We start from the raw sequence: 25125 nt of genomic DNA on the forward strand, positions 1-25125 counted from the left end.
AGGTGAAATATTTTTACGACTTGAAAATTCTTCTTTCTCCATATTCTACATCTAATTAACTCATTTCCCATATGCTCTACGCCCCTGTATAAGATTGAAAACCTAAATCCTTGTCCATTTTACATGTTCAATCCTTTTATTACAAATCCCATTCCTATCTCCAACTTAATCCTCCTGCATCACTCAAATGTTCATAAACGATCATCATTTAAATAAACAAAACCAAATTTTGTATTAAGAAAAATAAGTAAAATCACAAAGCACACGCAGAGAGAGCGAGAGAGAGAGAGAGGTCCCATGTGCAACACACTCTCCAACTCATTAAATAGAAACATTAAGCAATGTCTGCCAAGTCCTGAAAGATGAGGTAAGGGGCTTCAATTGGAATTCTACAGGACCGAATGAACCGACAGCCACGATAATTTAGAGAGAAAAACAGCATGCCGAAGATATTCCTCCCACCCATGACCACTCTCCATTCTCTTTCAAAGCTCAAGACATTTCCTGAGATTTTCTCACAATGCGGCCTACTTTCCTTTTGAACTCCTCCCTCCGCTCTCTCCACTCTTTCTGCAAAAGAAGAAACAACATTTTACTCCGTGAAGAGAGAGATCTGAATAACACACTATGACTAACATCTACGGTCAAGCTGTTGCGCGTTAACACATCCGTTTTCTTTTAAGATGTAACGCCTAGCCTAGCGCGAAAGCCGTTGCGCTAGATTGACAAATGGATGGAATGATTGGCATGGAGATATGGATGTGCTCTGGTGTTCGTTCAATGAGATTCTGTGTAATAAGTATATACTATTACTAAACTCAATGAGATCTAAATATGGGGCCCCGTATAAGTCAACTGAAAGCTTTCGATTTGGACTCAACTTGACTATTCAACAACATAACTTTAGATACTTCTTCCACGGTTGAATGAATAGTTTCATGGAGAAGACTCATGGAAAAAGGGCTTGTTGAAATATTCATATACTACCTCAATTTTTATTATATTCTCCTATTTTAAAATAATTTACTCTTAAAATTTCAAGTAATTTGGATTTGTAAAAAAATATTAAAATTCAAATTCAAAATGCAATCAATACAATTAGATCGACCCAAACTCAATTTAGACCGTTGGGCTAACACTATAGCTATTAGCTATTGGGTTAACACTATAGCTATTTGCTATATAGGAAAATTGTTTCATGCAGGCTGGACCGCATTTCAACAATATGCGGTCTAGAGGTTTAAAACCTCCATCTTAAGGATGGATGCAAATAGGTGGTCCATCTAAAAACGATGGATGTAAATAGGTGGTCCATCTAAAACCAAGTGTAACTAGTGGTCCAAATGTTTTCTTAATACAATTATTATTTCTACTTTTCAAATTTTTTGTTTTTTTCATATTCATGATCTCCATGTTAAAGATTATATATTCTCTAAAAATTAAGATCAAATTATATTTAAAAAGTATATTTATTTCCAAATCCGCATTTCTACAATATGCGAGCTGGCCGCATAGAAACCATATCTATATATATGGCGATTGTATACAATGAGACCATTTACCTTTGATACAAGGTGGTCACAATTACTTACAACCATCCGATGTGAAGTTTGATAGCTTGGATGTGTCACACAGTTCGAAAAAAATGCTTTTGAAGTTTGAGCTTGGTCAATGGAATAATTGCAGTCACCCAATTTCACATCTAATGGTTAAGATTAATGCGACCACCTTGTACCAAAGGTAAATGGTCTCATCCTGTACTATCCCATATATATATATATATATATATACACACACACACACAATGAGACGAGTTAACTTTGATTCAAGGTGGCCACAATTTCTTACAACCATTTGATGTGAAATTTGATAGCATGGATGTGTTACAAAGTTCGAGAAAATTTCTTGGTCACAATTCCTTAAAACCATTTGATGTGAAATTTGATGGCTTGAATGTGTCACAAAGTTCAAGAAAATTTCTTTTGAAGTTTGAGCTTGGTCAATGGAATAATTGCAACCACCCAATTTCACATCCAATAGTAAATGGTCATTTCGAATTTCAGATCATTACGATTAGTAAAAAAAAAATGAAAAATGAAACACTACCGGACAACTGTGACCGTTCGATGAAATTTGGATGGTGATGAGGGTAGGCAAAATCACTGTTCATTTTCGCCTATAGGCGTTTTGTAGCATCTTCCATATATATATATATATATATATATATATATATATATATATATATATATATATATATATATATATATATATTATCTTTATTTTGGAAACATGCTTTTCATAATATATTTATATAGCTGATAACTTCATCAACAAAGAGCCATATGAATATATTATGAAAAGCAAGTTTCCAAAATAAAAAATCAGATGCTATTGGAGATTTATGTGAAGGTTTGTGCTTCTCCATTGTGATAACTTGGTAAGACTGTTCCTCAAGCCTTTTCAAAAGACCAAATCCAAGATTACAATAAATTTATCAATTAAAAATTGCAGGTAATGAACAAGGAAGACTTACTGCAGCTTCAATATTTGCAGGTGATTCATCATTTGGGCTCGATAACATGGAAATTATGCTCAAAACTATGCTTTCAACCTGCGCAATTAAATTGATTTGGACTATTACTACTCGAATATATGCTTCCAAGAATGAAGAGCAAAGATCCAGATTGAGGCAACAAAAAACTAAATTAAATGGCCATCAAGATCAGAATGCAAATGAGGAAAAAAGCAGAAAAGAGTGAGGCACAACTTTGAAATTGAAAACATTTTACATAACCCATGATGTGGCATTTCCCAAATTCAAGTATTTATTGTTACATTTGAAATGCAAATAGTTACGCCAGCAGTTCGCACCTAAGACTTCCATTCATCTAGGGTGAAGCTTATCCATAATCTTGGAAATAGAGCAACAGGGAGAACATCAGCTCTATAGCTTGTTCAAAGAAAGGAGCCACCTAATCTAAAGGTACATGGTGTGAAGCAAGTCAATCAACTCATATTCTAGAAAATATGGATCAAGGGAATTCTAATGCGTAATGCACAGCAAGGATCATACACGATATTTTATTACAATAGATATTTAAAAGATTTTATCACCTTCTAAGGGAGAATAAATAGGAATCTGAATTTTGAATTCCTCTCCATGACTCTCTCCCTCTAGTTTTCTAAAATATCTCTCAGATGATAAGTAAATCTCTCTAATTAGTGTTAAGTGGGACTCCCCTATCAAGTCCTTATCATGGCATACACGGGTAGGGGCTCGTCATCCCCACTGACTAACCCCCCAAAACAAAAAAAAAAGTCCTTATCATGGCATACATGAGTTAAAAATATAATGAAATAAAATAAAAAATGGAAAATAGGATAACTTATGTAAAACTACAACTTAGTTACAGCATGCATTTAGTTAAGTTATAGTTAAGATCTTAAAATGAACAAAGTTCCAAACACAAGAAGAGGTTCCATGCACAAAGATTAGAAACTAGCTGGTCAATAAACAAACAATCTTCTAAGAAAAAACCATCTGCCATGCAGAAATAAATTTGTTGTTTATATAGGCAATATATGTACATGATATTGTTTTCTTATGACAACAAAAGTCGGATGCCGATATTGACTTTCCTACTCCAGGAATAGGTTGCATACCCAAGTAGGTTTTCCGTTGGTGGGGGTGGGGGGTGGGGTTTGTTTTCTGGGTTGTGTGTGTGGGTATGGATGTGGGTGCACGTACTTTATTTTTTTTGGGGTGGGTTGGGGGGTAGGAGTGTTATTGGGTGGGATTTTGTTCATACACAAGAAGAGGTTCCATGCACAAAGAATAAACAAACAATCTTCTAAGAAAAAGTCATCTGCCTTGCAGAAACAAAAGGACACTGTCAATACTATAAATTTGTTGTTTATTATTAGGTCAAGGTTACTTAGAGAGCCTCAATTGAGAGGGGGAGAAAGATGCCCTTCCATACTCCCCCCATTAATCAAAAGAATCCACCTTTTGTGCTTTTATTCGTTTTCTTATGTTTATTTTGGACATAGGCAATATATGTACTTGATATTGTTTTCTTAGGAGAACAAAAGTTGGATCCCGATGTTGACTTTCGTATTTCCATGAATAACATGCATAACCACTGCACAATTAGGTTTTCTGTGGTGGGGTGTTGGGGAGGGGGGGTGGGTAGGAGTGCTATTGGGTGTGATGTTGTTCATACACAAGAAGAGGTTACATACAAAAAGATTAGAAACTAACTAGTCAATAAACAAACAATCTTCTAAGAAAAGTCATCTGCCTCACAGAAATAAAAGGACACTGTCAACACTATAAATTTGTTGTTTATTATTAGTTTAAGGTCAATTAGAGAGCCTCAACTGAGAGGGAGAGAGAGACCCTTCCATACTCCATCCATTGATAAAAAGAATCCAACTTTTGTGCCTTTATTCTTTTTCTTATGTTTATTTTGGACATAGGCAATATACGTACATGATATTGTTTTCTTATGATAACAAAAGTTGGATCCCAATAGTGACTTTCCTATTCAACGAATAGGTTGCATACCCACTGCACAAGTAGGTTTTCCTGTGGGTGGGTGGGTGGGAGGGAGTGGGTGTGAAAATCTTTCTTCCACTCTCAAGGTCCTAATTCAATTTGGATATTTTAGCAATGAGAATGGAATAGAAAGACAAGTGAATATTTCCAATTGGGAGAGACATCAAAAAGTGAACATGTGTATTCCATGATCCAAAGAGGTTTGGATTCTTTTGATCAAATCTCTTTTCAAATTGTGAAATCTCAGCTTACAATTTGCCTGTGAAAATTTCCTTGTGGTGAACGACTTAAAAGAAATTCCATATTTGAACTTTGCAATTTTGCCAATTTTCATTAATAAAACAGTTATTTCTGGTTTTATCTTCACTATTTGAAGCATATTTATCAAAAGCGAACCGAACCGTTGGTCCGACCAATCAAACTATCGACTGGTGCCTTATCCGCTATAATCTAAGGTAAAACCCAAATTTGGTCGAAAACCAATCAAAACCAATATTTGACTGGTTCTGGCCAGTAGAACCAACCAGATTTAACCAATTCCACCAACTACATGAAGGTGGGTAACTTTTTTAATGCATTATATTTTTAAACTATTATGTCTATTTTATTGTTCAAGTGGAAGGCTCAAAAAGAGCAAAGGATAGGCCCAAGAGGACATGGTTGGAAGTAGTGAGAAAAGACTTGTAGCCCTTGATAGAGCATAATGACGGACCACGATTCGTATAACCGACCCCAAATAGTTGGGAAACGGTTCTAATGACAATGATGATGACATGTCTATTTTATTGTCCTCCTTCAAAAAAATCCAATCCAAACAATTTGACCCGTATTTGGAACGGTTTTGATTGGACCAAACCCCTTACCAATTCAATGACCAGTCCGATCTTGATAACAATAATTTCAAGTATTGGCAATTTATGCATACAGCCCCCACTTCTTTTGCATCCACAGACCACATCATGGCATTGGGTTTTCCTATCTTGGTGAATGGGTTGCAACCTGTAATGCAAGGCTTGCATTCCATTGCTTCAAATACGATGCCCCCCAAGTTCAATCCAAAACATATCATATGGTCCAAGTTATTGTCAATGTTGACAACCAAATATATGCCTCCATGATGAAATAGATAAAACATATCCCAATTGTGTAGGTAGAAAAATCAAGATATTTACCATTCAAGAGTTGATGAGATTCGCCATCCAACTAGCTCATAAGTTCAATGTCTTGTGTCTCATTGGCCGTGACATGCCAGTCCATAACAAACTTGGTCTTCCCATCCTCACTCCTACCCATTACATCTAAAACGGTCACCATGTCATGCATGTTATATCCTAACGCTTACTTTTTTTATATTTTGTGGATTTTACTTTGTTCTTTTTGCTTTGTTTTCCTTTGTACACCTCTCATTGTACATTTTTACACTTTAATGAATTTGTGTTAACAATCAAAAAAGAAAATGTTTTGTCTTACACATGAGATTCCTCCCATCCTATCACATAAGCAGACCACAATCTTAAACCACATGAAATTACACAAGATATATAAGAACATTTCTCCTGGGGTCGAGGATCCCATATTAGTATTTTGAGAACCATGAACCCACTTTTAGGAAGTTCGGTTCCTAAATCCTAATTTAGAACGGAATCATGAAAATGGTTCCATTCAATGTGTACACAGTGTAGATTGCATGACAGATTGAAATATTAAAAATTCCTTGTAGGGTGCTGAATCCAATGAAAAAAAGGTTCCCATGTATAGAAACTTATTGGGTATTTTAAGTTTAACTTCAGTTAGCCATTTATCTTACTCCAACTCAAAAGGTTCTAAAACCAAAGGCAGATGCATATACACTTACAAATAAGGCAACCATGGTAAATAAACTGTATTTTTTATTTGTATCAGTTATATAATTCTAATAATTTACTTCACGACAGTAGAAGTAATTTAGCAAAAGCACAATCTTGTGTTCTAGTACGTAACTCCTCGCTAAAGCATCAATGCCTTCTATGTGCTATCTTATTAGCACATTTTATTTACCCAAACAAACCCCTTCTATGTTAAAAATATAGTCATTATGAAAGCAGAGTTCTAAAAAACACAATAATTTACTCTCATAAAACAAGTTCTCATAAATATGCATATAGGACTACATATATAGATGACAATATTTTTTTTTTTTATATAGTAAAATTGAAATTTTGCTACATGATAGTAATTAACAATTTGCTACATGATAGTAATTGACAATTTGCTACAAGATAGTAATTGACAATTTGCTACATGATAGTAATTGAAAAAATATGAAAAATTGTGATAAATTGTCAATTACTATCTCATAAATCTATCATTATAGATAACTATGTTGGTTCTTTTCTTTGAGACAATTTCTACATGATGGTAATTGACAATTTATCACAATTTTTCATATTTTTTCTTTTCTTGGATTTTTCAACTATTCTTAAAAAGTTCTCTATTTAAAATCAAATATATGACAACATTAAAAATTTAAATCACAAATATTCTTTGTTTAAATATTCAATTCCAATTCAGAATAAGAGATTTAAGATTTTAGAAAAGACAATGTTTCATTTTTTAACTGTGATATTTTGTCTTGAAGTTTAGAATTCACAAATTTATGATAGTAGTATGAGTCAATTAATTGTGAATATTCCTATCTATGACAGCTATTTATCAGAAAAATTCAACATTTCAAATTATGAATACGCTTTCATTTAGAAATAATTATTTCCTTGCTAAAATAAAAGATTTGGATTTTGAAATGTACGGGAAAAAAAATGGACTATAACCCTACCCACTCAACGTTCTGGACTATAGCGCTACCTTCAATTCCAATTTACATTGATGATGAAACATGAGGTAAGAAATGATTTAGGAAATCTAACAAATTTATTTCATTTAGAAAGAGATTTTAGGAAAACTGGAGGGAAGTGTGGAGAGAGACAAAATTCATACTGTTATTTATTTTCCCTTGACAATATAAATAACAAGTGTAATACAATCATAGCCCTTTGTTAGGGTGCGGGTGCAAGCGTTCAATATAACAAAAAGAGTCCCTCAAGAATAGGATACTTCAGGTCTATTTCCTAATAGACACAAAGACAATAGGCTAGAATATTTCCTAATAGGATACTTCAGGTCTAGTGGATAGAAATGCACCACAATGAATTATTAAATCCACCATCTGTACTTGACAATGTACAAGCAAAAGCAGCAAGAAATAAATCAAAAAACAAGTACAAATGGCAAAAAATGTATGCCTCTAGGTATCATGTGGTTTATTAGGTACCCAGGCCTAGAGTTAAAAGAATTAACATTACTATTGAAAACAGGACAACAAATTGTTGTCACAGGCCTCCCGGAAATTCAGAATGACATTTCACATTATTTGCATATCACTCGTATTGATATATTCAGGTATACTACATAATTAGCATATCCCAATGTACCAATCTCCACGTGAAAAGATTCAACACCATGTGTTGGCCCAACTAAACACATTAAAAGAATTCCCTCTCACAACCACTAAAGAGCAGCTAATGAGACTTCAATTCCACTAAGGAGAGACCATGAAATTGGTAATTCCTAATCAGTCATTCATTTCTAACAATGCCCTTTTTATCACAACACCAAATATGTTCCTTATTAAACCCCTTTGGGAAGATATCTACCATCACTCTTGGTCTTTTGCCTTTGAAGCTATGGTCAATAAATTACCTCAAACTCTCCCGAAAAAGCATCATGGGTTAACATCTCCTACGAAGAGGTCCATAAAGTAAATGGCATTAATCCTTATCACCTAAACGTGTCATCAAGGACAAAATGCACCTTTCACAATGCTAATCTCCTTTCATAGCTCTCGACCAATGGCCCCCTAATGGTATATATGGCAAACTAATGCACAAAGGTCATCTTCGAAATGAGAGAAAGGAATTCAACTTTAACCCAAAAATGTGATAAGCCCAGAGATACAGATCCCCACAATGTCTTTACGATATACCCATCAGAAATTGCTTTCCTAGACAGGAGGTAGATCATTGATGTCCTTTAGTAACCCATATAATCATGAACTGAAGATTTCAGGAGGGGAGACCACGCAGAACCTCACACACAGATGCAAAGAAGGCCTAACACCATGTAGATTGGGGCCTTCTATATCATCTCTCAGAGAAAAGAGATTTTAAAGTGCAAGGAGAAGAAGTTCATTGAGGGGAGGCGTCTCAATCTATTTTACATAGTTTCAAAAAGCCATCCACCCAGATCAGGGTGGTGCAACTAGGCGGCTGTCCCTGGACGCCCGCCTAGGCTGCCGTCCAAGGTCCCTAGGCAGGCGCCCAGGGACCTAGGTGCAAAATACCCATCATGGGGCACGCACTTTTGGTGTATTTTGTCATAAACACCACCATACCCTTGTTACTTAACTCTCTTTTATCCCTGACATCAAGATCTAAAAATTTGCAACTGTAGAAGCAAGCTCAACACCAAAGCCACAATATTCCAAAACACCCAATCTGTCCTACAAATGAGCACGGAACACCAAAAGCACTATGGCCCATACTACCCAGTCTCTAACCCTAAGCCCCCACAATTCCATATTAAACCATTTAAAGTTTAAACCCACTCCGAGAGCATAGTTGTTGGAGGCTGGAGCAGGATCCTTTCAGGGAACGCCGAACCTTCATAGGGTGAAAGCTCCCTGGGGTTAGGATCGACGTATATCCAACAAGTTAAGAAAGTAGAACCTAAGATACCTGGGAGAGACATCCCATGTCACTGGGATCAACAAATAGTATATCATAAAATAAGAATCGAGCCAATGCCCGCTCAATCCATTATCATATACCTTAGATTGTTACCAATGTCATAGTTATAGTACTCCAATTTACTACAATAATATAGTTTAATATCATAAATTGGCTTACTATGATATTTTTATTACCATAATTCTAGTATACCGCAATTTAATATATTCTAAAGAAATAAATTCCATAATACCAGGGAGAGGACTGGTAGTTCAATTTGTAGTACAACTCCTCTACTTGGAAGGACCCTACAAGTATGTAAACCGAGATCCCATTTTATAGGGAGTGCGATCTATATTTCTCTAAACCCAGCTCCTTCTAAGATCCCTTAGAGGAACTACAGGATCGAGTTCCATAGGACGGAGGGACTGTGGCCTTACCCCCAAGGTTCTCGCAACTATGTTCAAGACTACCTAAGTGTTGGACCTTATCCTCTCACCAAGCCACTTGCTTCCCATAACTGAAAATTTAAACGCTAACATGTATCAGTGTTATGTCGGACTGGTCACTTAATCAGCTAACGGTTTGATACAGTTATGACTGGTCAACCACTGGTGAAACCGATTTGGACCCGATTTTAGAAAGAGGAAGGAAAAATAGACATAATATTTTCGAAATATAAAATGTATTAAAAAAAATTGCCCGACTTCATGTAGGTTGGTGAAACCGGTTATTCCGACTGCCAAAACATGTCAAACATTGGTTTTAACCAGTTTTCGATCAAACTTCGTTTTTACCTGACCAGTCCAGCCACTTGCTTCTCACAGCCTAGGACCTCTACATTTTTAATATGTAGAGCACCATATTTGAATCTTAATAAATAGAAGAGGACTCTCCACGGTACAACAGAGAGCACTTAAATGATACATACAATGAATTGAAGACTATCCAACATATAATTCAGGAAAACCTAGAAAAGATATTAAAAGAAAAAACAAAAAAATGATTTCTTTGGAACAATATCTACCGTGTGGACAGGAGACCAGCGTTCACTTGCCAACTCATACCCATTTGGGTCGTCTCCAGGAGCATGGAGTATGGAGATGCACACACGGCCATCAGGATAGACTGCAATTATAAAAGAGATTCAAATTGCCATGAGCATAGACTGCAATTATAAAAGAGATTCAAATTGCCATGAGCATAGACTGCAATTATAAAAGAGATTCAAAATTGAAGAGGATGATCTGCAATTATAAAAGAAAATCAAAATTGACGAGGATAAACTGCAATTATAAAAGAGATTAGAAAACATGAATAATAAATCTAAAAAATTTAAACTAATTTTAGAAAAAATAACTACCATTTGGGTGCCACATCTCTGATGTAAACCTTACAGAAGGAGGACTGTTTGGATAATTTGGTGGAAAACTCATAATTGCATTAAAGTAACCACCATCACTGAAAAAAACATACAATTTGTCAATTATGGAAGAAGATGAAAAGATAAAATAAACCATATTTTCAAGTGTCCATCAGGGAAAAACATAAAAGCTAAAATTAATCACTTTTCAACCTTAAAATCAATTCAGAATCATTAATATAACATCAATAATATCAGCAAATCAAAAAGTTCCATATGTGTCCAAAGTAAATCAAAAACCAAATCTATACATGCAGGAATACTAAAGCATTCATCTATTGAAAACAATAAACAAACATATAAGGAATTCAGAAAAGAAACTGATCAGGCAAATAACTAACCAACAATATCCAGCATGTATTTTTCAAAGAACAAACCAAAGAGCCAAAAAGACTAATACCCATGTTTTTCAATCAAATCAATCAATCAAACAATGGAAGGACCAGAAAAACTAAAACCCTAGAACACCAAAACCCTAGATTCAGAACATTAAAAAAAAAAAAAAAAAGATAAAAGGAAGCTTACTATAGGGTATCAGGAGGCCCTATGATGGTAACGCTCCACTCGAAAATATTACTGTCATCTACCAATCCAGCCGAGAACCCATCCACTGGATTTCTGCAAAGATCTGAAGATAAAAAGAAAAAAAAAAACATCCCACCTCTCAAATGATATAAACACAAACCCAATATCACATCAACAATTTGATTGCATAAGAAAAAGTGAAAAACCGATCAAAAACCATACCTTTCAATTGTTTATGCAAGAGAAGGCTTGCTTGAGTTGTTGTGGCCATGAGAAAATACAAGATAAAAAGAAAGAGAGAAAGAAGAAATGGAGACTAATGGGCAGATAGAGAGAGAAACAGGAAAGAACAGAATAACAGAGGCCCGTTGGGAGAAGCCGGCTCTGGTGATCGTGTAATCATTCAGAATGAGAACCTCATATATATATATATACAATAACTCATTTATTACCTCTACTCCTATTAGAATTTCCTTTTAACAGTCCTATCCTATTTATATTATTTAATCCTTATCTAATTCAAATTTACAGCAATTTGATTTATAATAATGGGAAATTAAATAAAATAATTTCTAATTCCAATTTATAAGATAAATGTTATGGTGTAAATTTTATACGTAGAAATAAGGTTATTATGTTTTAATAGGCTTATTTTAGTTAAATGATGTAGATTTTATATATCTTTAAAAATTATATGTAAAGTTTTAATATTTTTAAAAGTACATCAAAAAATGGCACATCATTTTAAATTTTAAATAAAATACTATATTCAAATAAAATAGATAGTGTAAATAAGTATAATTTTACTTTTATAAGTAAGATTACAACTTTATATAATTTTTAAAAATAAAAAAATAAAATGATACAATTTACCTTTCATACAAGATGGTCATGTTAATCATGACCATCAGATGTGCAATTGGGTGGCTGCAATTATCAATGGACCAATCTCAACTTCAAAAAAAAAGAATTCAAACTTTGTAACACATCCAAGCTATCAAATCTCATATAGGGTAAAAAATGTTGGCCACTTTCTATCAAAAGCACATGGTCTCATTGTATTCAATACCTAAAATAGGTAATTAAGGATAAGCCCAAATCTTTTTTAAAGTGCATTATTCAAGGTACTAACAATGAATTAAAGTTCTTTGAAATTTTTTGACGGATCTCTGCCCTTTGGATTTGGCATCTGACGGTGATGGAGACTCTGATTTATATGGTAGACTATTTTAACATATCCATTAAATATATTATATATTTAGGGTCCAAGAGAAAATATGGGAAACATAATGACCAAATCTTTGGGGTTTAAATTTGCAGAAGAGGTTAACTAATTCTACGGGAAATTTATGATCTTTGGTGAAGATTTAGGGGAATGTGCTTTTTATTTAACATCTAAATTCAAAAGAAATAAGAATATTATTGGGAATTATCTTTCTCAAGTAATGGAACTATTAGGAATGGGCTTGGTGGCGACCCCATACTCTAGTCACCATATTTTCATTAATATCTTTAAAAAAGCAAACACCTAATCTAATTGAAAAACTAGGTAGGGCCATGTCTTTCCTATTGAATTAAAAAAAAAAAACACGTTTTATATTCCGTTATGGCCACCGTCTATAATGTTCGGTAGTACTGATGGGGATTGCGAATCTCGAATGAGGGTATTGTGTTATAACGAGGAATAGACCTCATCTTTATTACGGCTCTTATGACGTTGTTATAAACGCATCGTAATGCAAAGCCCATATTCCCATCTTGTTGCGTCATATCGGCTCCACGTCGGGCTCTTGGTAAATATAAGATAATGATAATGTCACGATAAATATAATGGTGGGGTCCTACGGGTCACCACGCAGCTGGAAAAAAAAACATATATATGCTGAGGTTTCTATGGGGTTGCCTCTTTATATTATAGAAATAAGGCCGCACTTCTAAAATTTGCTTAGAGATGCTGTTTCGGTGCCGGAAACCTTATACTTGCTTAAAAGTCTATTTTCAACTCTAATTATAAAAATTAAAATTTAAAAAAAGGAAAAGGTTATATAAGGTGGCAACCTTAAAATGTAGAATCACATATGTACCTCAAAAATCTATCAAAAATGATATTTTAATGTTGAAAAAACCATCAAATCAATCATCTCGACATTGAGATGTATGAATACGCAAAAAAAAAAGTTTTTGAGTCTCAGAAATAGTGCATCTTGCAACACATTATCTAAACCGTCCATTTTCAAGATTTTCATATATTTATAGATCTACTTGATTTTAACCATTTATGGAATTTAAAATTTTCTAATTAGGTATGAAAATAGATTTTAAGATAATATTAAGAACTTTTTATAACAAAATTACATGTTATGATAAAATTTTCAGGTGCACCTTAATTGGCTTGTTTAAAGTTGTAACTTTATAGAAACCGCACCTTTTAAAAAATGCTATAGATCAAGCAGATCAATAAAAAATTGGAAATCTTAAAAATAAAAAACTCTAGATAACTTATTACAAGATATATTATTTTTTGAACTTAAAATTCTTTTGTTATTTTTTTTTTTTTTGCATATCTATGCATCTCAAGGTTGAATTGGAGAGCTCTCCAACACCAGAACACTCACTTCTATAGGATTGTTTAGGTGCACCTAATTTTAATAATATGATATATATATATATATGTGGGTAACCATTTTTGGAGTTTAAAATTTTCTAATTAGACTTGAAAATAGTTTTTAAGATAATTTTAAAAAACTTTTACAACAAAATTACATGTTATGATAAATTTTGGAGGTACACCTTAATTGGATTGTTTAAGGTTGCAACCTTATAGAAACCGCACCATATATATATATATATATATATATGGGAAAAGTTTATATAGAGCCGAGGCTCTAAACAATCAAATTAGAGCCTACCTCAAAAATTTCACTAGAAGAGATTGTTTTGATGCACAAATATCCTCAAATTGATCATCTCAACATTAAGATACATGGACATGAGAAAAAATAGATTTCAAGTTTTGGAAATAGTGTATTGCATAATGCATTTTTGGACGGTCAAGTTTCAAAATTTTCAAGTTTTCATAGATATGTCGATCTATGCTATTTTTGAAACTTTAAAATTTATAACTAAATATAAAAATATATTTTAAGGCTATCTCAAAGATTTCCAATGTTGAAACTACATTTCTCTGCACTATTTGAAGGTAGGCTCTAATTTGATTGTTTAGAGCATAGGCTCTATACAAAACACACCCTATACATATATAGGGATCACTCTATAATTATCCTTGTCTTTTACTAAATATTAATAATACCTTTCTTAATAATAAAAGCGACATCACTCATATTTATAGCTTTGGAATAAAGAAATTGACAACTGAAGTAATTTTAGAAGACACTAACAAAATGCATGAGTATTTTAGAAGCCAAATACATTAATTGCCATTCGTATAATATAATAATAGAAATTATTAATTTCAAATACTTACCCCAAACTCAAAAACTCTAAGTTAAGAAAAAAGCCTATGTCTAAATAAATAAATACAAAATTAAGAGATAAACCTAAATATTGTAAATCTCTCATCAACCATTATTTTTACAAAAAATTATAATGTTGTTTAAAAACTTTAGTAAAGCATCTATCTCATATTCATACACTGTTTATTTTCGCCCATAGGCATTGTGTTGATGCAGATATATATAAACACTGTTTATTTTCGCCCCTAGGCGTTATCTATATATATATATATATAGATAACGCATATGGGCGAAAATAAACAATGTTTCCACCCATAGGCTCATCATCGTCTGAAAATTTGAGCGGAGTGCTATTTTTACCGCCACGGACCTAGCATGTTCGTGGTGGTCAATAAACCGCAATGGACGCCAAACTGCAACAGACGCTGTCCATTGCGGGTTCGTTCAATAAACCGCCATGGACATAGCAAGTTCGTGGCGTTGGCGAAACACTGTAGCATTTCGCCCATAGGCGTTTTTTTAGGTTTTTCCATATATATAAAAAAATTGAACACCCTATTAATTTAATGATTGTCTTCCATTAAAAATTATTAATTTGGTGATTATCTTAACAAAACATTATTTCAAACCTTTGAAGAAAATCCACATTAGATAGCACAATAAGTAGTAACTCAAGATGAAATTAAGAATTGAAAAGTAAAACCTATTAGAGAGAGACGGAAAGAGTGAGTGAGTGAGAGAGAGAGAGAAGAGGCAAAAGTAGTAATTTCTGAAGAAAAAATTTGTTAATTTCAAAGACATGGCCTAAACCAAACACTAAGCAAAAAGTCTATTTCAAAAAATAATATTTCAAAATAAATGCTAAATTCATATATAAGCCTAAACATTGTAAATATCTCATAAGTTGTATTTTTCACAAAATTATTATGTGGTTTTAAAACTTACTAAAGCATCTATCTCATAGAAAAACCTTAAATTGAATACTATTCATTTGATAATTGTCTTCCATTAAAAAATATTTCTTATAGTAAAAATAAAAAATTTGTAAATGAGAGAAAGTACTTGATAATCACAAAAAGAGTACATCTAACAAAATCATATTTATCTTTGATATCTCTTGTTAAAATACAAACCCTAAGTTATAGTTCTTCCATAAAATACTGCATCCTACAATAAGAAATTTGTAAACAATAAATAAATATTAAAAATACCTGATTGTCTCAGTTTTCTCTTTCCAGTCTTCTATCCAATTTCCTTCAATTTGATTGATTTTTTTTGTTCTTTTCACTTTTATGCCCCATTGTTGAATTTTTCCAATGAACCTCTCTCTCTCTCTTCGTTTCCCTCCCTTGTGTGTTCACATAGACTCCCTCTCTCTTTCTATCTCTCCTCTTCATAATAAGCACGATTTGTTTCCCTCCCAGCCCACGCAGACTCCTGTCACTCTCATTCATTTCGGGCATGCTGTCTTTTCCTTGACCCTATCCGTCATGCCTAAAACTGCTCCAAACGCAGTCTCTCTCTATCCTTCTCTCTTAAATGCATTTAAGAGGTACATATCTTTCTCTTCTAAAAAAAGTGATCTCGCTTTGTCTCTCTCGTGCTCTCTCTCTCTCTCTCTCTTTCGCGTGCTCTCTCTCTCGCTCTCTCTCTCTCTTACGCTCTCTCTCTCTCTCTTCATTATTTACTTTTATCTTTAAAAAAATATAATCTCTTTTTTGTACATGCAATTTTGATGTATTTAAGAAAAGAACATTTGTATAGAATTAGAAAATTTTAGGGACACTATTTAAATACTGCTAAAATAAAAAGGTATTAACATTAGTTTTCTATGATTTTAATTAAATAAGTTGCTCCATTACATATTTTAACTTATAATTAGTGGTAAACTAAATTAGATTTATCAATTAAGTATTTAAGAAGTTGATATTTTAAGATTGTCCTCCTAAAATGATATTATTCTAATTATGATTTTTCAAAATATTGCCTTTTATATGAAAAATTTCACCTTAAAATAAAATATTGGTGTCGTTATCAAACCTTCAAAATATATTTAATGTTTCATGGTCCGACTCCTAATATATATATATATATATATATATATATATATATATATATATAGGAAAACACTACGCAACCCCTATAGACGAAAATGAACAGTGATTTCACCTATGCTTATCACCGTTCAAAGTTCATCACATGGTCACAATTGTCCGATAGTTTTTCAATTTTTATTTTTATTTTTTCTATAAATCGGAATGATCTAAAATTTGGAGCGTGTATTCATAAAAAATAGGAGGATCTAATAAAAATATAAAAAAATAATTCGTAAAATATAAATTTATCAAAATACCCCTGATAATTTATGGGGGTATTTTGGTTAATTTATATTTTACGAAATACTTCATTCAAATTTTTATTAGGTGAACCTCACTAAGATGTACATATACTCCAAATTTCATATTATTTCGATTTATAGAAAAAAATGAAAAATTGAAACACTATCGAACAATCATGACAGTGAGATGAACTTTGGATGGTGATAAGCATAGGCAAAATCGTTGTTCATTTTCGCATGTAGGCTTTGGAAAGACTTTTCCATATATATATATATATATATATATATATATATATATATATATATATATATATATATATATATATATATATATATATATATATATATATATATATATATATATATATATATATATATATATATATATATAGACATAGAAAGCTGCACAACTCCAAGGTGATGAGCTTGGCCGTATTAGCTTTTTTGTTTGGAGGTCATTAATTTCTTTTCTATACATATCTAATAAAGTAATATTCATTTGTATTGGTCTAGCTTTTGTAGGTATTTGTTTTTCATCAAATCCTTGTTCATATGGTAGACTAATACTATGTTTTTTCCTTTCCCAAAAAGCATTGGGATGCTCACTACATATAGAGGTTTCTATCTATTGTTGAATTGATTGAATCTTTTATTGGATCAAAGGATCTTTTTATTTATCAGATTAACAGAGGGTATTGTTACCAGATGAGGTTTGGCTTCTGAGGTTTCTGGTATATCTTCTGGTGGATCAGGATCATAAGTCATAAGCTGATCGAATTCTATTTCCTCTGTATCTGTTTCTGGTTGAGATAGATGTTGTAATTCTAAAGTTTTGATCCTATTTTTTAATTGAAATACTTCTTTTTTAACTTCTTTGATTTCTTGCTTTAAGTCTGAAATAGAAGGTTCTTTTTGTTGAGAAGTATGTTGTTCACTTACTCTTTTCATAATAGAAGCAAAATTGTATTCATCAGGTGTTTTATTTATTGGATGTGTCTTTGCTTTTGTTTTAGCTATTGTAATAAATTTAGTGATTACAGATCTTTTTTCCTTTAGATCTGTAATTTTCTCAATAATATCTAATATTAAATTATCTTCTTGAGTAAGCATATGAAGATTATGTGTAGGTATAGGGCAACTACAATTAGTATCTTTTATTGGATTGGATGATTCTGTGTCTGTCGAAGAATCTGAAGAATCAGATGATTCTGTCCATAAAAGGTCATTATCCTGAATATGTTCTATATGTGAGTCAGTAGAATCTGAAGATATTGAATCATAGTTGATTATAGTATATAATTTTGATTTAATTGAATCATCTAAATGTAATGATTCTATTTTCTTTTTTAATTTGCATTGGTGTTTGTAATGACCAACTTTTCCACATTTATAACATACTGGAAGTTTCTTTTTATTCTTTGTATTTGGAGAAAATTTATTTATAAATTTTTGTTTAGACTTTTTATATTGTTTATGTACTTTATTTGATTTGGATTTATATTTGTCTTTTTTATATTTTTTCTTTTTCTTATATAACTTTTCAGGCATATTTTTCCCATCTATATGGTATCCAAATTGTTCACAGAAATCACCAAGTTCTTTACGCTTGGTAATTTGTTGTTTATCTCACTGTCTTTTGAGTTTAAGATCAGTACATAAAGCTAATCCTTCAGCACATATTTCTGTTGAGAGTTCTCCAAGTGTATAGGTTGAATACACTATAATTCCATTATGTTTCTTTCTAAGTCTATCTTTGACTTTTTTTGCAAATAAATAGGGTAGACCAGCAATAAATTTTTCTTTCCAATGGTCTAATTGACAATCTTCTCGTATTAATAATCTTGAGAAAAAGATGGGCTTGTGTACAATGAGACCATTTACATTTGATACGAGAAGGTCACAGATACTTATAATCATCCGATGTGAAATATGATAGCTTGGGGGTGTCATAAAGTTCGAGAAAATTTCTTTTGAAGTATGAGCTTGGTCATTGGAATAAATGCGTCCATCCAATTTCACATCCAATGGTCACGATTAATTGTAACTGCCTTGTACCAAAGGGATATGGTGTCATTGTATACTTTCCTATATGTGTGTGTGTGTGTGTGTGTATGTGTGTGTAAGAGACTATACAATGCTTATGGGTGAAATGAACAATGTTTTTGTCCATCGGCTTGATGCCATCCGATTTTTTTTTACGGTATGGAATAAAAGACCACAACAGGCATTGTGATTTTCAGGCAAAACACTATTCAAATTGGGCGTTTTTAAGACTTTTCATATATAAATATATATATATATATATATATATATATATATATATGTCAGATTGTGGTGAAAAATTTGGAATGACTTTCATATAAATTTTTTCTAGCTCTAGAGAATCATTTTTGTAGGCATCCCACCATTTAATTGAATTCTGCCGTTATAGTTCTGGAATATAATCCCACCGATCCAAATTATCTTCAGAAATTTCATAAGACCATTTTAAAATCCATGGGATTTGCTATAAGGCCATAAAATAAATGTGGTAGTCTCTTTTTAGATTATTCTTATTATAATCAGAGAATTTTCTCTGTGATACTTACAATTTTCAGGTAGTATCTGGCTTGTTGAACCCCATAATAGGAACCAACTTTTAAACCAATTTGGGGATTCTGTTGTTTCAGTTCTTTTAAACTGTATGTACCAGTTGTGCGTATGTTTAGTATTTTGGTAGGCAACTACTTCATCCCATCTATCTACATCTATAATTATTATATTCTTGAACACATTCAAGGAAAAGATAATCATCTTCTTGACTTCTTGTATCCTTTTCCGCTGCTTTTGATATGAAACAAGTCCTCCAAGAAGATCACCAAAATTAGCGAAAAAGTAGCGGAAGAGGATACACAGATGGTAGACAATAATAAAAGAGAGTAGCAGAAGAGGATACAAAGATAATAATCAAAGAGAGTAATAGATAAGGCAATAATCAAATAGAGTAATAGACAAGAAATAGAAAGACATGGTAAGGCACTTACATGGATAGTAGTTGACCGGAAGTAACGCACATAAAAGCACACTAAGCACAATCTTACAAAGCACACTCTTACCAAAGCACACTTTTACAAACACACAACCTAAAACTCTTAAGAAGACTATAGCTGGAAGCTCTACAACTTAAATCCGAAGGTGTCTCCTCCTTTGGTATGTGCTCCCTTTTATATAAGAGGGAGATCAGACTTTAAACAGTTTTAAATCCGCACAGACAAAGTAAAGATAAGATTCGCCCCGACAAAGTAAAAGTAAAAGTAAAGATAAAAGATGCGCTTCATATCAAGAAAAGTAAAAAATTCTTCTACAATGTTTTTGTTGGCAATAATGGTTTTGACTGTGGAGTTTTTCTCGGGACACGTGTCCTAAATAGTCATGAGTCGTACCGCCCCTGATGTTTTCTTCAATTTAGTGGAGAAAAGATTCTCGTACAGTCGTCTCTGTTTGGAGGGTCACAGTCTTCTAAATCATATGTTGATAAAGTGGGTCTTTGAACTTCGTATTCTTCAAGGGCAAAGAGTAGCCTTTTTCTAATCTCAAATTTTGAAAGATTTGAATTCTTTTGTTGTATTAGTGAAATGTATTCAGAGAATCTTATGTCAAATTGTGATGCAAAATTTGGAATGACTTTCATATAAATTTTTTCTGGCTCCAGAGAATCATTTTTGTAGGCATCCCACCATTTAATTGAAATCTGTCGTTGTAGTTCTGAAATATAATCCTACCGATCCAAATTATCTTCAGAAATTTGGTATGACCATTTTAAAATCCATGGGACCTGACATAAGGGCATAAAATAAATGTGGTAGTCTCTTTTAGACTATTCTTATTATAATCAGATAATTTTCTCTGTGATACTTGCAATTTTTCAGGTAGTATCTGGCTTACTGATCCCCATTCTAGGAACCAACTTTTAAGCCAATTTGGGAATTTCAGTTCTTTTAAACTATACGTACCAGCTGTGTGTATGTTTAGTATTTTGGTAGGCAAATATTTAATCCCATGCCTTAATATATTCGAAATAATGATATGATTTGATTTTAAATCCTTTGGTATTCAATACCATTGGTTTTAAAGGATTGAGACCCCAGTCTCTATAAGAAAATGATTTTATGTATCTGGAATTTTGAATATGCTATTTTCGAGTCATTGTTTCTATAATGGTGTACTATTGACATAGACCCGGTTTCCATTAATATTGTTTCATACCATTCTCTACATCTATCTCCCATATTTGGATGTAGATGATGGCGTAAGTATAAAACTGCTATTTCAATAGGATCTTTTTCCATGTGCGCATTTTCTATTATGATCAACAGTATATATGTTGTTTCGAGAAATGGAATTCTATTTTGGTTTGAATTATCAGTGCTCAAAGGGGATTGTTGGGGAGATATTTCAATGTCCTAAGCTTGCTTTCTTATTAAAGCATTTGGAGTATATGAGGAAGTTAGGGTTTTTTTTGAGCTGGAACTATTTAGAGTCAGGTATTTTTTGAGCTGGAATCTTTTGAAGCCATGCATGTTCCTGAGCTGGAACTATTTGAAGCTAGGGTCTTTCCTGGGCTAGGAACTATATCCATTGGTTGATGTTGGCTTCTCATTCCCTCCCTGTAAAAATTCTCGAGTCAAGAAGTCAAAAAGATGATTATATTTTCCTTGAATGTGTTCAACATCGAAATCAAAAGAAGATAGAATTTCTTGCCATTTGGTAAAAATTTGTTTTGCGACTAGATTTTTTACATATTTTTCTAAAATGTCATTGGTGGATTTGCAATCAGTTCGGATAAGAACTTTTTTGTTAAGCAAATCACTTTGAAATTTTGTCACACAATGAATTATTGCTAAAACTTCTTTTTAACAGTAGAATATTTCTGTTGAGCTGAGTTCCAAGCTTTAGATGTAAAACATATAAGTTGCTCATCATCTTAGATTTTTTGTTTAAGAATTCCTCCTAGCCTAAGTTCAGAGGCATCTGTCTCAATTATTTTGAAAGCTGTAGTGTTAGAAAGGGCTAAACATAGTAATTCTTTGGCTTTAAGTTTTAATTTTTTAACTGCCATGGTGTGTTCATAAGTCCAATCTGAAGGGTTTTTTTTTAACCTTTGGAATAAAGGTTTAGCATCCAAAGCCAAATCTTTATAAAAATTTGAGATGTAGTTTAGACATCCTAGAAATCGTTGTAATTCTTATTTATCTTTAATGATATCAGGAAATTTACAAGCAAATTCTATTGCCCTATCAATAGGGAATATTCTTCCTTGAAAGACATTGTGTCCAATAAACCTTATTTTAGTTTGAAAAAGGTTTATTTTCATGGCTGAAACAACCAAACATGCACTCTTTATAGCTTTATAAAAGATATTCAGATGTTTCCAATGCTGGTCAATATTTTCAGAATAAACAAAGACATCGTCAATGTAAATAATTATAAATTTGGTATCAAGATTGAAAATAGCATTCATAATATTCTAAAATTCTAAAAGGACATTTTTTAACCCGAAAGGCTTCACATTCCATTCATGATGTCCGAAAGGGACATTAAATGTTGTTTTATACCTATCTTTTTCTATTATTTAGATTTGCTAATACCCTGATTTCAAATCAAACTTTGAGAAAATACAGGCATTGACAAGTCTGTCTAAAAGATCCTTTTTATTTGGAATAGGATAACGGATCAATTTCTGAAGCTTTTTCCATATAAAAAGCTGCACAGCTCTAAGGCGAAGAACTTTTCCTAATAAGGTTCTTATCAAGAAGTTATTGTATCTCAGTTTTACAAATCTCAGTAATTGTATCCTAATGGGCCTACTGTTTATTTGTATAGATCTGGCTTTAGTATGAATTTTTGTTCATTAAAGCCAGGTTCATAAGGAAGTTCTATGATATGTTGCTTTCTATTCTAAAAGGAATTATGAATGTTTGCACAAACTTCTCTTTCTAACATTTTTTTGAAATTATTGATTTTACCTTGTATTTGAGGTAAAGTTAATTTTTCATTAATAATTTTATGTTTTACTTCTTCTTTCAGATAGAAGAGGAATTTCTCCTTAGTAAAGATTTTATTTTTAATGTTATTTATTTCATGGATTTTAAGTTTATCAATGAAGTCAAATTTTACTTCATGTCCTTCAGTATACTTCATGTCCTTCAATATCAGCTTTTATCCCAATATTATCAATTTTGATGGGGTAAAACATGTTTAAGAAAGGAATTCCAAGAATAATAGGTTGGTTTAAACCTTTGACCATTATAAAAGGAAATTTAAAACATGCACCATTATTGCATAGTGTTGCATCAGACAGTTTGTAATTTATTATCATTTTACTACTATCAGCAATATTTAACACCTGTGTTGTTTTGCTAAAATATTTTGTTGGAACTAAACCTTCATTTATGCAATTTAAATCTGCTCTTGAATCCATAAGAGCAGTGGTCTGAAAAGTGTATTATTTTTTTGCCATTATTTAACAATGGTAAACCATCTTTGGGTTATTACTTTATCCAGGAGGTTTACATATTTATAATCATGTTACTTTCTCAGCATATTACAGTTATTTGAAGTTTGCGGATCATCTTTTTGGGAGTGTATTTTCAATTTCGGGTGGTAAAAGATTGTGATTATAATAATGTATTAGATCATGAAATTCTTCTTCAGCATTCTCATTACCACTTACTTCTTTAGTGGTTACCATTTTTAGAATTTGTACTCTGGTTTTTAAAGTTATAAGTTCATTTCGAACTTCATTTATTTTATTTCTTAAGTCAGGAATGGTAGGTTCTTTGTGAACCTGATTTTTATTTTGAACTCTTTTTAGGATATCCGTAAAACTATAATCTTCTCGAGTAGGGATAAGAGAAGGTTTAGAAGAACTAGAGGGTTCTTTGGTCATATTGATATAATGCATTAAGACTTCTTTTTTAGCCTTGGGATCACTTATTTTATCAATTAAATCAATGATAAGATTTTCTTCTTTTGTGAGCGTATTTAAGAAATCACAATGACAGTCTATATTAGTCTTTTCTTCATAATCTGTTCAGAGTCAAAGCTTGAAAAAATTAAATATTCATCATTTATTTATCCAATAAGTAAATCTTCATCAGAGTCAGAAGATTAATCAGACTCATCCCTTTTAATTAATAAATATCAAATAACTGCTTTTGATCTCAAGGTCTATTTCAAGAGCATTTATTTTCCTTTTTACTCTATATTTATTTTTATAATGTCCTACTTTCCCACAGTTGTAACAAACTGGTATCTTTCTTTTCCCCTTTTGTTTATAAGAGTGATCATGTAAGAATTTTTTAGGAAAAGTATTTTTCTTTTCTTTTTTATAATTACTCTTAGATTTTCTAGAGTCTCTATATTTTTGTTTGTGAGTAGGCTTGGAAGTTGGTAAAGTATTAAACCCAAATTGTTCACAAAAGTCTCCTAATTCTTTTCTTCTAGTCATTCTTTGCTTTTCTAATTGTCTCTTCAATTTCATGTTTGTGCATAATGCAAGACCTTCAACACAGATTTATGCTCAGAGTTCTCCAAGGAGATATAAGGAATAGGGAATAATTCCTCCATGCTTATTTTTTAATCTTATTTTTACTTTTTTAGCAAATAGATTACGAAGTCCAGCAATGAATTTTTCTTTCTAATGCTCGGCTTTACTATCTTCCTTGGATAGCAGTCTGAAATAAAATACATCTTTATACCATTTAAAATGTGAAAGAGTGGGTCAACGTAAGTTTTAAAGTAGATCTTTAGATCTAGCAGATAAAAGGGTCGTACTTTCCATAAAATGGAGTGTAATGGTATATATTAATGTGTTTACTGCATCTCCCCCAGTTACTAAATCTTCTAGGACCTGTTTTGGTCCGACCCTAGTCTTTATATTGTATTGTTTAGCAGCATTTAGAATTTGATCTTTGGCTTCCTCATCCATGTGGAAATCCCACCATCTTCTAAGCCATTCGGTAAATCCACATATAATGACTTTAGCAATTTCGTGGTCTTGATTCTCA

General features: G+C 32.3%; 1 protein-coding gene across 1 annotated transcript; it reads right to left on the reverse strand.

The window, feature by feature from the left end:
• Positions 1-207: 207 nt before the first annotated feature.
• On the reverse strand, positions 208-11614 carry LOC18436042 (ubiquitin-conjugating enzyme E2 7). Its single transcript, XM_006846070.4, has 6 exons — positions 11489-11614; positions 11267-11369; positions 10682-10779; positions 10346-10446; positions 2534-2611; positions 208-570 (listed from the first exon to the last, which is right to left on the reverse strand). Exons 1-6 carry the CDS (start codon positions 11535-11537, stop codon positions 493-495), a joined length of 507 nt encoding a protein of 168 aa, XP_006846133.1. The 5' UTR covers positions 11538-11614; the 3' UTR covers positions 208-492.
• Positions 11615-25125: the final 13511 nt, after the last annotated feature.

This window comes from Amborella trichopoda, chromosome 8 (genome assembly GCF_054954075.1).
Source record: "Amborella trichopoda isolate Santa Cruz 75 chromosome 8, AtrichopodaSantaCruz75HAP2 v2.0, whole genome shotgun sequence".
In the NCBI taxonomy this organism is placed as follows: domain Eukaryota; kingdom Viridiplantae; phylum Streptophyta; class Magnoliopsida; order Amborellales; family Amborellaceae; genus Amborella; species Amborella trichopoda.

Bases quoted from the DNA above. Each gene is read 5' to 3' on its own strand.
- LOC18436042 (XM_006846070.4), bottom strand. From the start codon at position 11,537: ATGGCCACAACAACTCAAGCAAGCCTTCTCTTGCATAAACAATTGAAA. The intron at 10,780-11,266 runs GTAAGCTTCCTT...TGTTTTTTTCAG, and splicing joins GGGCCTCCTGATACCCTATA to TGATGGTGGTTACTTTAATG. The intron at 571-2,533 runs GTAAGTCTTCCT...CTTCTTTTGCAG, and splicing joins CTGCAAATATTGAAGCTGCA to AAAGAGTGGAGAGAGCGGAG.